Source organism: Apiospora kogelbergensis (assembly GCF_038363985.1).
Source record: "Apiospora kogelbergensis strain CBS 113332 chromosome Unknown utg000008l_segment0_segment0, whole genome shotgun sequence".
NCBI lineage: Eukaryota > Fungi > Ascomycota > Sordariomycetes > Amphisphaeriales > Apiosporaceae > Apiospora > Apiospora kogelbergensis.
In genome coordinates, this window is record NW_027117425.1 from 2,541,069 (window position 1) to 2,554,799 (window position 13,731).

The window sequence follows — 13,731 nt, forward strand, 5'->3', positions numbered from 1 at the left end:
GGGGTATGTGGCTGGCGAGGGGCTTGTGGGTGGCTGGTGTTATAGATAAATTCAAATCGCCACTGGGGGACAAGGGACTGAAGGGAGAGAACTCGTACCAGTCCTCTTTTGCGAGGTTCTCAAAGCAGCACGTACGAGTTCATTCTTGTTTTTGAGTTCGAGAGGGGGACGTGAACAAACTAGAGTCGTGGTTGACTGGCAACACACGAACACACGCACAGAGACAGAGACAAACCTGTCAAATTGTCATACGAAATGTCTCGGCAACACGATACCCATCTTCTTTGGCCAAAGACCTCCCCTCCCTTGGGACCTGGAGTCGGAAAGCCGAGCACCAAGTTTGTCGAAGATTGACTTACCAACTCCCCGGGGCTTGTTCGGTTTGGTCGAGAACGTTTTGGCCCACTCGTCCTCTCCGCTGAATGCGGAAAGTCGATGTGCGTGCAGCCGGCCAGTTTTTGGTTACTGTAGCTCTCTCTGTCTCTCTTTTCGCCGATAGGTAAAATGGCAGGCAGTGGGCGCAGTGTTCAAGAAGTCGGTGAGGTCTGTGGATCTGATGAATGTGACCAACAAGAGCCGGCAAAGGGGCTCTCTCCATGCAAGCCAAGCAACCAAGGCAAGGCGACACGGTTGGGTGCGCACCATCAATGATTGCTGACTTGGGTTTTCTCTGTGGTGGGTGGCTTGGTGATCCCCAACCTAAGTGTCTCTAGGCGCAGTCAGTTAGTGGGAAGGGGCCCTGTTTGGATGGTTCGCCTCCCTCCCTCAACCGGCATGACTTGGCACTCGAGATCTCCAAGCTCCGAGGTTTCAATTGACCGGAACAAACTGGGGAGACCTCTTTCCCTTGACCGGGACAAGAATGTTCCATAATCGCGAGGCTGGATACAGAAATCACGTTTTCTCTCCCTCTTCCTTGCTTAATCAATCCATTTTTTGATTTCGCGTGGCACAACTATATTTGAGGTGGTCTAGTCTACCATAGCTTCCGACCTAGCGTGATGATGATGCTGCTGAGAGCAGACAAAGCTCGGTGCCAGCCTGGAGCCCATCGTGTCATTTTGGGATTCTGGGGGAACTGAGGGGAGCTTGCCCAAAAAACCTAGGTAGACTTGACAGGCTCAGGTTCTGAAGCGATGCAGGCAACCAACCATGAAAAGGAAACTCCTCAAGTAAATTATGTTGCTCGAGCGGTTTTCTTTTCTTGTTCGTAGAAGAACTGTCGAGAGAGCTTCATGGTTGGTTGCCTCCATCATCGCTTCAGATCCTGAGTCTCTTAAGCAGGCAGGGGGTTGGATCGGTTCCCGTCATACCACCATGTCTCCGGCGATCGTTTGGATCGACCATCGTCACCCTGCTGCCCCTGCCAGGGAAGTGGTCTGCGCCCGAGCCACTCCGCGGCTTCGCGGACCAAGAAAGCTCGTTCCGACTCTTGTTCCTAAACTGTCACTCTGTCAACCACCGCGACTAATATGCAGGGATGCAGAATAGCTTCTTTCAGGACCCAGCGGCATCCCGCGACGCCGACGGGTATTTTCAATCGCCCACTCTTTCAGACCACGCTGTCGTCTTCCGATGGCCATGCCGGAAGCCATGGGTTTTTTTCTCTCTTCGGAAGTTTTATCTGGGTATGTAACAGAGATGTGTAGTAAGCCAATAACCGCTAACCTTTGGATGTTCCGCGGCTTGCGTGCCGCATAGATCCGGGCTGCATGAAAGTAAGACATTTTCACGGTTGGACGGGTTTTTGATAAGGCCTCCATAGAGCGACGAACATGATCACTATATGCAGCTGCATAGCTTATTCACTTGGCTATCATTTCGTGACCGACTTGTCAAATATCAGCTCTATGTACAGCTGGTGTTAGTGAGTGATCTTCAGGCTATTTGGACTTCTGATCTGTAGGCTGTAGGAATGCAATGCCTCTGGATGGTAGCCTCGTAGCCCAAATTTGACGATTGAGCCCGACGTCTCGGCATCAAGTTTCAGTCCGTCGATGGAAAGGTGTCAAATCACGAATGCAGCTCTCCTTTGATCAATCATCCCACTCGCATGCGAGATGCCAAACCTGCTACTCCCTGCTTGTGCAGCCCGCCGCTGCTGCCAGGACGGCTTCTCATCATGAGATTGGTCCAAGTGCAGACCCTGGTCTGATGCGTTGTCCAAGAGCGAGCGCTGCCCAACCCCAGCCGCCACCTTTGCGCAAGCAAGATGGGCGCACCTAAGCCTCGAGACCTTTTCTCTCTCTCGCTCTCCCTCCTCATCAACGCCTCACCGGAGTCCCTTCTTCTGCCATTGAATGTCAAGCTTGTGAAGCAATGAAAATATTGACTGACATATGTTGCCGCTAAAGTGCTGCAAGTTCATTTTTCGACCCATCCTATGCGTTCGCGAGGAAGTCTTGATCTGCATTCTTCACCTTGCAGTAGCTTGTTCTGCTTGAGTCGTAGCGTGCCCCTGTCCATCCCGGACCTAGAAAATACTTGGAGGCGACGAGAGAGAGATCAGCCCCTCTGCAAGCCCGCAAGCACAGCCGAATCACATTGAGTAGTGGGCCCCCCCGTATCGTATCTACTGCAAGCTGCAAGCTGCACCAACCCACCCCTGGCACCTGGGCTATTGCCTATCGCTGGGTGTGTCTCTCTCGGTATGGTATGTATCTCACTTACCTCCTCCTCATCGCCTTGGATGGACAATTACTCGTCTTATTCCCCCTTCCCCTCTTTTCCCACCCTTGGGCCTCCTCCATACCTTACCTTATAGTCGTGCATCGTCAATTGTTCTCGAAAAACTGACTGCTTCGTTAGCTGTGAGTCATTGCGTTGCGCATTGCAGCAGCTGCGGGTAGGCAGCATTGCGTCGGTGCAGACGATCGACCGACCGACTGCCTGACTGGACTGTGCCCAAAGGGAAAAAAAGACTATTGGGGGACCGACAAGCCATCAAGCAACACGTGGGGCGAAACGACCGACAAGCAAGCCGTTTTTAATAGAGGCGGCTGGGAAAGCTGTGCTTCACGCTCTAAGACAAGCAAACAGGATCCTCTGACGTCGCCTGCTCCTGCGTCTCATTACTCGCACTCAATCCGAGGTAATTGCTTATTCTTGTTTCGGTTTGTCTGTGTCCTTTTTGATCCTTTGATTCAATACTCCGGAGAAAGAAATACCAGGCATCGGGTGAATACATGTATTTTTATCTCAAGTAAACAAAAAATAGTCCCGGGCCCCGTTTTGCGACCAGACCAGCGCCCTAACAGATCACAGCTCGCTCCAGCTATTCACGCAGCTCTTGCCAACCCCGCCTACACCGACCACCTCATTTTTGGGTCTCGACGTTACTTCGAGATTCCCTACCTCCAACCCACCCCCCTGCTGCAGCACGCCCAGCACCACCCACCTCATCTTCTCGCGCGCACATTCCAAGCATGTCGTTCTTGCAGCATCTTTGACGCCCAATTCACTTTCCCAATTCGCCAACCCGGGGGGTCACTTTTTGCTGGATATCGGCACCGCGCTACCTCGGCCGTCAGCAAAAGTACTTCCAGCTCAACTCCGCTGATTGTCTGCTCGACTCCACATTGTGGGCAATCTCCAGCGGGTAAACAACACAAACCGGACAAGGAGCGGTCCCCAAACACGACAGTAACCCATACATTACACCACTTGTACAAGAAGAAAAGAGACAGGGTCGGTCGCACACGCACACCTGGCCAATTTTTAGGGGGACCCGACAACCCGCCCTATACCAGTATCCATTGGCAGGATGGGTATCGAGTCGAAAAAGGCTCCTCCATTGCCAGCACCCACAGAGGACTCCGACTCGCTCATCTCTTCACCGACTGAGTTGGCCACCGAAGTCTCCAACAAGCACGCTGACGACGAGAAATCTTCCTTCTCTCTCCCCGACGACGGCACCCCCGTCACCATCAGAACTCGCAACTACCATCAGCACAACAAGTCCCAGACTTCGTTGCTGATCGAGTACTTCGAGCACCCCAAGACCCCGGAGTCTTCCGAACGCGGCGGCGGAGGCAGCAGCAGCCGCAGCAAGCGCAGGCCGAGTGTGCGCGTGCGCCTAACCCCCTCCAAGAGCCGTGGTGAGAAGAACGGTCACATCAAGATCACCGAGACCAAGAGCAAGAGCTCACGCAAGGCCTCGATGGGGAAGAAGACTAGAGACGAGGGGCCGTTGGTCCAGAACCCCAGCAGAAGCGAGCTTGATGTCATGACTGATCCCGAAGACAGTAGGAGCATGAACTCCTACGCCTCGGCGACCGAAGAGTCCAATGTGTCGCGGCATCCAATCGAAGTCGAGATCACACCGAGTCATATGAGTCAACGTAGCAGCCGAAGAGATCGCAAGGTATCCAGCCCTCTGATCCCTGCGGCTGACAGCAAGGTCTCCCAAACTCCATCTCAGTATGTGCCACCCAACATGTCCGACATTTCGGCTATCCCCACCGATAGCTTCCTGGACGGGTCCGGTGGCACTGATGGCACCACTACTCTTTCAAATCGCAGGGAAGAGCGTAGCAGAAGCCCGTCGCGTGGCGAGGCCCTGGCGACTGGCGCGCTAGGAGCCGCGACCGCTGCAGCGGTGGCCGACAAAATGAATCGCAAGAATCGCAGTGCGAGCGACGATAGGAAAATAATAGAGAGGGCCGTCGAGAAAGCAAGCAAGCCCGACAAAAGGCACCGTTCATCCAGTGGCTATCGACGGAGCACTGCCGGCGCAGACACGGATATGGAGAGCAAAACATCGTCTCGGAGGAGGTCAAAAGGTCAAAAAGAATCTGTTGTCTCCGCGGCTGATTCGAGCGTGCTTTCTTCCCAACTCTCACCCAGTCATAGATCCTACGACTCTCACAACTCATCAAAGGTGTCGATCAATAACCCCAAGCTTTTGGAGACGGTGGAGGATGCAATTCGAAGGTTAATACTCCCCGAACTCGATGCAATCAAGCGGGAACGCAGCACGAGGGAGCCTCCTAATCGTCGCCCCAAGGACAAAGAATCGCTCTCCAGTCTCACCTCGGTGTCGAGGGAAGAACTCGCAGCCACAAATAAACGAAGGTCAGCAGACACAACACATTCGACCAAATCGAGGGGTAGAGAAGCCCGGAATGACTTATCACCACACAGCAGCGTCGAACACATCTCCGTAATAGAGCCCATCAACACTCAGGATGACACCCCACCACGAGGACAAGACCATCTTACAAACCCCGGACTACTCAGTCCAACCGCGGCCACCTCTGAGCGTGATCGCTCCAGAGAAGATAAACGTCAACGGAGGCGGCGGAGAGCCAAGACACCAGAACGAGGTAGGGCGACAGAAGAATATCGGGATTCCGAGCATGAGGTCGTTCCTCCAATGCCCCTCTCGAGTGAGATAAACCCGTCCGAGATGACAAGAACATCTATCCTGTCGGCCAACACCGACAGACCTCACTCCGCCAGTGAAGAAATGACGCCTGTACAAGAGGTTCCTCGAGGGATGGCTTCCTTGGAGTCAATACACGACATGCCGACACCTACTCGTACACCACAGCAACAGCAGCATACTCTGCAAAGCCTCGGCGCGGCGCATGCCAATATTTCCCATGGCGATCTCAAGGCTCTTCCTCGAAAAGGCGCCGGCGAGTACGATGACCACGATCTCACAGAAAGCGACCTAAGCCAAAACTATACTCATGAGGAGTACGATGATGAGTATGAAGATGGTCACTTGGGAGAGCCAGGCATGTTCGAGCCGGGTATGTCAGGATACTACCAACAGGACGTGCCCCCGCCTCTGCGATACGTGCCCTATCAGCAAGAACGACGCGGGTTGAGCCCAATCCAGAGCGTTTCTGGATATACCGACGGAGGAAGCGACCTCCACCATCGCCGAGACTCGAGAGCTACCCACAGCGAACTTTCTTCGCCAGATAAGTCGGATCTACAGGGTCAATCCCCCAGCGCCGTGTCTAGCAACATGCGGAGCCGTGAGTTCCGTGATGATGAAAGCGACCTGCGCAGCTCAGGTTACTACAGGGACACCCAATACACGGACGACAGCGAGTTGGATAGGATCACCTCTGGGCAGGCCGTGCGCGGTGTGGGTGCCAACCCTCAGTTTGTCCACCCACCAATTGGCACGGAGTCTGCCGTGGCCTCTTTGGTTGACGGATCTGTCCTTGACCCGTCAGTTTTGAGCGGTGGCCAGGAGTATCGCGACTCGCAGATATCTTACAACGGTCGTGACTCGGCGGCTTATAGTCCAGAAAAGAGCTCTTTCGAGAGCCGGCGAGAGATCTTCGAGAAGGGATCTCAGTCACCCGCCCTCTCGAAGCATTCCCGATCCAACCACTCCCGCGACTTCGACGAGTACGACTTGGACGAATACGGCCGCAAAGTGCCGCGCCCTAACTACCGACACTCTCCCTCTCCTTCCGAAGCTGCCATCACCAGCGCAGCCCTCGGCAGGGCGGCGGCGGCAGCAGCTAAGGCCAAGAATGAAGGGAAATCTTCGCCTGCTACATTTACGGGCGAGGGTGTCCAACGAAACCGGTCATTCAAGGAGCGAGCGAAGGATGGCAACGTGCCGAATGCGACCCCCGTCACAGCGTGGACCGTTTGTCTGAGGACTACGATCGCCCAAAGATGGAAGCTAGTGGCTTGCCAGATATGAACGACCCTCTTCCGGAGATCGGTTACTTTACGGAGCACCAGACCCCATCTGTGGCTCAGGAATCTCTTGATGGCGCCCCGTATGAAAAGGACCAGCACTGGGGAGGTGATATGACCCCCACTCAAGAGAAGACGTTCGACTACGAAAACGAACGATCCATGACTCCTAAGGCCAACAATAACGGTTTGGGTATCACAGAGGCTGCCGCCGCCGCCGCCATGGCTGCCGCAGCTGGTATGGCACAGACTCACAGCCGTCAGCCAAGCCAGGAGCAGGATGACGAATGGCAGCGAACCTCTGGGGAGCGAAAGAGGGATACCCTTGTCACCAACCCTTACGAAGGTACGAGCCCCATCGCCAATCTCCCTGGTTTCGAGAATGATATTCTCGGCGGCTCAGGCTTCGACCACAACGGGTACCGTGGCGGTTTCAACACAGGCAGCCCAGGCATGCCACAGGGCGATGAGGGATACGAGACTGCGCCCAACGAGACTCGAGACATGCAGGCCATCAAGGGTAAGGGCGTGGAATTCCAGGATCAGCCCGGCATGGGCGGAAACGCTGATGATCCGTTCTACGCACCCATCGCCAAGCACCAGAGACACCTTAGTGGTATGTCTCAGGGCATGGGCTCGCCTTTCTACGATGCTGCAACAGGCACGGGAATCGATAGAATCGAATCCAAGGATGTCATTGCCTTGATGGAACACGTAAGTTGAATCATCTTGTCGAAATCACAATACTACATGCTAACAATAATACAGCTCATGGTTCGTGATGCCCAGCGAAGTGCTCGAGACCGAGAGATGATCGAGACTGTCTGCCAAGTCATCAAGGAGATGCACACTTCCTTCCGAGACGTCAAGCGGGCCCTGGCCGATACTGAGGACCAGATCATCAACGAAGTCAAGGACAACACAGAGAAGACTGTGCAAAGACACCTGGGCGGGCCGAGGCCTCTTCCTGGCAGTGCTTCCAGGTCCTTCCAAGGAGGTTCGCAAGCTGGGGACTTCGATGACATGCCGGCTAAGAAGCGCGGTCTTTTCCGCCGAGCCCTCAAGGGCCTCAGCTCCAAGGGCAATAACGACCTCGGCCGCATTGAGGATATGTTGATGCACCTGCTTACCGAAGTGGATGTCCTCAAGCAGCAGACCGGAGGACCTGCAACGCTGGCTGCTATGAGCACCCGCAACCAGTCTCTGGATAACATGCAGCCTGAAGTGCAGTACGAGCAAGATCGCGGCTATGAGCCCGAAGGCAATGCTGGCACATCGACTGCAAGCCACGCCAGCCAGTCGGGCCAATTTTCCGTTCAGTCCCGTGGGCAACCTGGAAGAATGGGCTACGAGCGCAAGTTCTCCGACCACAGAATCAGCACGGTGCACGAAGGCCCCGAGGATGAATACGACCATCCGCGCAACAGTGCCCCATATGACCAATCCAACCCTGAGCTGTTGATGTCGCCAGCCGTTGGTCCTCCTCGTGGTGGATCCGTCCCTCTTGGAACACCACCTCATGCCGCCCCCGAGAACCACGCAAGTCTCAGCCACGAGAACACACCTACTGAGAATAGCAAGAAGCACAAGTCCAAGGGTTCCTCCAGCTTCCTACCCAAGATCTCCAGGTGGTCCGAGACGACTACTTCAAGCATTGGAAAGGTCTTCAACCGCAACAGCAAAGACTCGCGGTCCAACCAGAAAGACATTGAGGACTTCTTGCAAGCACCTCCGTCGCGATCCGGTTCCTCCCTAAACTACGAAGTTTACGAGCCTCACGATCCTTACAATGGCGATAAATTGCACTCGGGTTTCTCTGAGCAGAACCTTGCGGGTGAATCGGGCACACCAACCCGGTACCAGCTTGATGATCCTCCCATGCCTAACACTTACTCTACCCCGGAGGACCCTAAGTACAAGGCCCACCGTAACAGTGTGAACCTTCAGCACCCTCAGCCGCGACCTGGACAGACAGAGCGATTCCGCACCGCCCTCGAGTCCTCGGCTATCAACTACGATACGCCAATGAGCCCCCGCAGCACAGATTGGGCCGGCTCAGCTACGAGTCTGAACCGTTTCCCGGGCCAGCAGACCAACCGCTACAGCGACCAAAGCGCCGCCGATGAATACCGTGCCACCTACGGATTCTCGCCTCCCGCTCAAGGCCCACCTCGACCTCCCAAGGAGCCTCTTGACACGGCAACTCCGCCGCGCAACGACCGCGTCAACAAGCTTCAGAAGAAGCAGCCCAGTCCCCTCCCTTATCACTCAGTCGAGAGTGGCTACGGCACAATGACAGGCACCCAGCATGCTCGGACTGAGAGCTATCACTCTACCAGTCCCAGGATGGAGAACCGCAACCTCAGCGGCGCCCTCAGCAGCGGCGCTCCCGCGAGAAGGCCCAGTGGGCCGAGAGCGATGACTCCCACTCGGGGTCTCGGAAGCGACGATGGAGACCGTCGGAGCCTCAAGTCCCCCTCTTGGGGATAGTGGTGCTCGGGATGAGAGAAGACGAAAGAGAGGTGAGTAATGCTCTGACCTCCTAATGCCTATATGGTTCGACCCTGCTGACTCATAATCAATAGACACTTTTGGAACAGTCGGTAGCCGCGATACGGCCCTGAGCCAAGAATCCGAGACTTTCTAGGAGAGACGTACTCGCTTGCTGGATGCGGTCATGCCTAGCGGCTCGCCCTTTCAAGTCGACTTTCGATCTTCGGGTGGCTCACGATGAGCGAACCTCCACCTTCCTCCCCATTTTATACCGAATCATCCATATAGATTGGATTCGAACCACGACCTCAATTTGCGATTTGCATTTTGATTGTATATGAGCGTGTCATTTTCACACACAAATAAGGCGTATAGGGTTTTCACGGACCCGGCGGTGGATGCAGATAAGGGGACGACGACACGCACGAAAGAAGATCGAGAAATCCTGCATAAAACATGGCGATTTGCTTTGCGCGACAACATATACCATTGGAGTTTCTGCGAAACATGGAAAAGACTAGGGGGACGGGGCATTACGACACGATCACCAGACTCCTGTCTGCGCTGAGTCGCGAGGAGAACGGCGTTTGATTCACATGGAAAGCCTCTTTGGCTCTATTTATTGTCTTAATTGTCTTTCTTTTTCTTTTGACTTCTCTTCTCTTCTCTTCAACTCATTCTTCTTACTACCGGTGGATTCATGATGCATGATGACGATATGAGGAGTCTTTAATGAATCAGGGTTTTGGGAAATGAACAATTTGAGGGAAGCGTAACGACTTGGAGGTTTGGCAGGCAGTATCATTCTCAGATCGACGGCGGTTTTGTTTTCTGTCTGGAACGGCTGCCAGTTTAATACGATTGATGATGATAGCGAGATTCATACTTTCAAAGGTAAAAAGGGAACTGGGGTTTGAATGAGGTGACGAGGATTGTGTATATGTAGACAGATTCGCGAGAGAGGCATGCCGTCTTCGACCAGGCGGGTGTTATATGTGAAAGCTGTGATCCTCTCCGATATTGATTGACTTTGTCCATGACTGTTGTGACTAGTTACATCTTCCCTCTGATGATTGCACAGCCATTTGTATATAATACGCGACGTGATCCATTTATCCACCCCCCTGAGCAACTAACGGCATGAGTATTGATGACGTCAAAGTCGAGCCCCAACCTTCACAGCCCGCTTCATCTCCTCGCGGAAAGCTAAGTCGTTCAGGATCTCTTCAGACCCACCGCCGACGACGTTCATGCGGAGGTCCCGAGTGATCTGCTCCACCTTGCCGCCGCCCCCGGGCCCGTTCTTCTGGTACGCCACCCCGCCCATGATCTGCTGGGCCTCGCGAGCCGCCAGCTCGAGGATGCGCCCGCCCGACACCTTGGCCAGCGCGATGCGGCCCGCGACGGACTCGCTCTGCCAGCCGAGCCCGCGCGGGTCGTGGTCGACGTGGTACGCGATCTGCTCCAGCCAGGCCCAGTGCGCCTCGACCTCGCGCGCCACCGTCGCCAGCTTGTGGCGGATCACCTGGTGGCTCGCGAGGGGCCGCCCGAACGTCTCGCGCTCCCCGGCGTACGCCAGCGCCGTCGCCAGGCACGTCCGCGCCTGCCGGTTGCAGGCCACGGCCAGCACGAACCGCTCCTTGTTGAAGTTGGCCATCAGGTACTTGAACCCGGCGTTCTCGACGCCCAGCAGGTGGTCCGCCGGCACGCGCACGTCGCGCAGCCGCACCCAGCTCGCGCCGCCCGCGTTCTGGCCGCTGTTCTCGATCTTCTCGATTTCGACGCGCCCGCCGTTGTTGTCGGGCGGCTGCCGCAGCGGGATCACGAGCAGCGAGATGCCGGCCGCGCCCGAGCCCGGCCCGCCCGTCCGCACCGCCGTCGTCATGTGCGTCGCCCACGGCGAGCCCGTGATCCACTTCTTGGTGCCGTTGACGACGTAGTGGGCGCCGTCGGGCGAGCGGACGGCCGTGGTGCGCAGGGCGCCCACGTCGCTGCCGCCGCCGGGCTCGGTGACGCCGAGGCAGAAGTTGGTGTCCCACGCGAACAGGCCCGGCAGCCAGCGGCGCTTCTGGGCCGCGGTGCCGTGGCTCAGCACGGGCGGCAGCCCGATGACGTTGGCGCCGCCCAGGCCGGCGGCGACGCCGCCGGGCAGGCGCGCGCACTCGTCGTTCAGGACCAGGAGGTGGAAGGCGTCGGGCTCGGCGTCGTCGCTGATCAGCGGGTGCGCGACGGCCGCGGGCCGGTACTCCCGCGGCACCTCCAGCAGGGGGCAGCCCCGTCGCGACCCAGGCTTTGCGCGCGGGCTCCGGACAGGCGCCGGCGGCTTCCCACGCGGCGGCGTGGGGGAGCACGTGGGTGTCGAGGTAGGCGCGAAGGCGGTCGCGCAGGGCGCGGTGGGTGGCGTTGTAGTAGGGCGAGACTAGGGTGTTGTACCAGGCCGGCTCGGCCCAGGGGAGTTTGTCGCCGAACAAGTCCGGTTTCGCCATGGCCTGATCGTGTTTGCTGCTGTCTTTGACGGCAGTGGCGGGGGCGCGCTTTGGCTTGCCGTTGTTATCGTCAGGCTTGGGCGACATGGTCGTCCGTGACGGATGGTCAATAAAAACCAGCCTATTCCCTGTGGGGGTTTTGCCGATGTGGGATGGGATGAAAGGACAAAAAAGTCACGTCTATCATGAAGTCGTGTTAAGCTTGCCAATGCCCAGGAGGGAGTGATAATTCTCCATTTCCCATCTCCAAGGGTTGTTGGCGATTGGCTGCATTGCCGAGTTCTTAGTCCAGTGGCGCGTGGTCGGTTTCTCATGCCTCGGCGACGCGGGGGAGGCACAGCGTAGCAAGAGATGGGCCCAAAAGGCATTACGCGTGAGGGTTCAATCGATATCATAAGTAGAATAGACAATAGTATCGTTTTGATCGTTTTAATTCCTTTAAACGTTCTCTTTCAATTCGACGCGCAGCGCCCAGAGTTGCCCCGCCATGATCAAATCGAACATAAAGATAAAGAAAAGCACAAATTGATAGTATATATACGGTCGTTGTTCGTTTATTAAGTCGTCGCGTCTGTCTGTTCAAGTGGCTGTCCCTTCACAAATCCATATGCGCGGGTTTGGGCCCAGCCGGGGGCGTCAGTGCAATGGGGGCGTGTAAGTCAGACCAGTCGGTTCCCTCCACCTTGAGCAGATGATGGACGTAGCGGGGCTCAAAGATGTTGATGCAGCAGAAGACGCCGCCGGGCTTGAGAATCCGGAAGACCTTTTTTTGTTGGCACGTAATGGGCCCGAGTTAGACCTCGCCACGCTCAACTTACTTGTGTTGGTGAGAACTTACCTCGCGACTGTAGGCTGCCGTGTCTTCGACGATGACGGGCGGGATGCTCTTGAGGAGGTGCGTCGGTCCCCACGCGCAGAAGGCGTAGAAGGTCGCCTTGTCGAAGGCGAAGTCGAACGAGTCGGACGCAATCTCAGACATGGCGCGCACGTCGTGCGGCAGCCACTTGATGGCCGGGTTCCGGGGCGCCATCTGCGCCACGACCGCCGCCGAGAACTCGACGCAGGTCTGGTCGGTGTAGCCCCGCGCATACATCTCATATGGGACGCTCTATTGGGTTGACCGCCCCCTCGGGAGTCAGCCACGCATACATATCTTCCCCGGGAGATGGCGATCAATCAACAAAAATCACATCAACTTCCACGGCATGCTTACGCTTGCGCCGGACCCAAGGTGGACGACTTTAGGGGGTGCGGTGGTCTCCCCCAGGGGCCAGCGGGGGTAGATGTTTTCTTCGAGGTACCCCTCGAGTTTGTCGTGACCAACATGCCACTCCTTGGTGGCGGGGTCGTCTTCGTTGCTGTATCGGCTGTCCCAGTAATCGGCATTGCGCATTTGCGCAGCTTCGGAGTCGGCCATTTGTCAAGTTGATAGGAGATGCTTCAATCAACCACGACTGCTCTGCATCTACCTAACATGCCTTTGGGGGGATAATATTCTGCTGCTTATCGATTGACTGGCGGGATCGGTGGGGTGCAAATGTGCAAATGTGCTACCTGATTAGGTAGGTAGTTATCCTGTCAGCCTGTCAGCTGCTGCCCTCGAATAGACCTCGCCGTGCCAAGTCAGTAGCTCTACCCGTCACCTACCATCCTTTCCCAGCAACTATGCTATTATAAGTCACGATAACTCGCCGAATCTTCAACAAGCGGCTTGATTTGTGGGACAGTGACAACACTGTCTCATCATCACAGCGGACATAGCTCAGTTGGGAGAGCGCCAGACTGAAGTCCAAACTTCATCAGATCATCTGGAGGTCGTGTGTTCAATCCACACTGGCCGCATTCATCTTTTTGCCAGGATACCATCCATCCTCTCTTTCCTGTCTGTTCTGGTACGGTGCTCGCTTTTATAAATTTCAACAAACAGAGAACTCGTATTGGTTTCCCCGCCCTTCCCGCATTTGATTGCATGCACACGGAACAACAATGGGGGCGCAATTGGGACATGTCTCTGGCAAGCAGAAAGCAATATGTCAATTGGACACAGACAGCCATTCTTTTTTAAGCACGTAATACGTCATAG

At 55.8% G+C, this 13,731-nt stretch overlaps 3 protein-coding genes across 3 annotated transcripts; 1 reads left to right on the top strand and 2 right to left on the bottom strand.

The window, feature by feature from the left end:
• Positions 1-3,763: 3,763 nt before the first annotated feature.
• Positions 3,764-9,159, top strand: PG998_012753 (uncharacterized protein; the record flags this gene model as incomplete). Its single annotated transcript, XM_066879569.1, has 3 exons — positions 3,764-6,552; positions 6,609-7,383; positions 7,438-9,159. The coding sequence occupies 3 exons, from the start codon at positions 3,764-3,766 to the stop codon at positions 9,157-9,159; spliced, it is 5,286 nt and encodes a 1,761-aa protein (XP_066725953.1).
• Positions 9,160-10,318: 1,159 nt separating this feature from the next.
• Positions 10,319-11,735, bottom strand: PG998_012754 (acyl-CoA dehydrogenase; the record flags this gene model as incomplete). The annotated part of the gene is made up of 2 exons (XM_066879570.1): positions 10,319-11,359; positions 11,409-11,735. 2 exons carry the CDS (start codon positions 11,733-11,735, stop codon positions 10,319-10,321), a joined length of 1,368 nt encoding a protein of 455 aa, XP_066725954.1.
• A 508-nt stretch (positions 11,736-12,243) lies between these two features.
• Positions 12,244-13,065, bottom strand: PG998_012755 (uncharacterized protein; the record flags this gene model as incomplete). Its single annotated transcript, XM_066879571.1, has 3 exons — positions 12,244-12,411; positions 12,487-12,756; positions 12,862-13,065. 3 exons carry the CDS (start codon positions 13,063-13,065, stop codon positions 12,244-12,246), a joined length of 642 nt encoding a protein of 213 aa, XP_066725955.1.
• Positions 13,066-13,731: the final 666 nt, after the last annotated feature.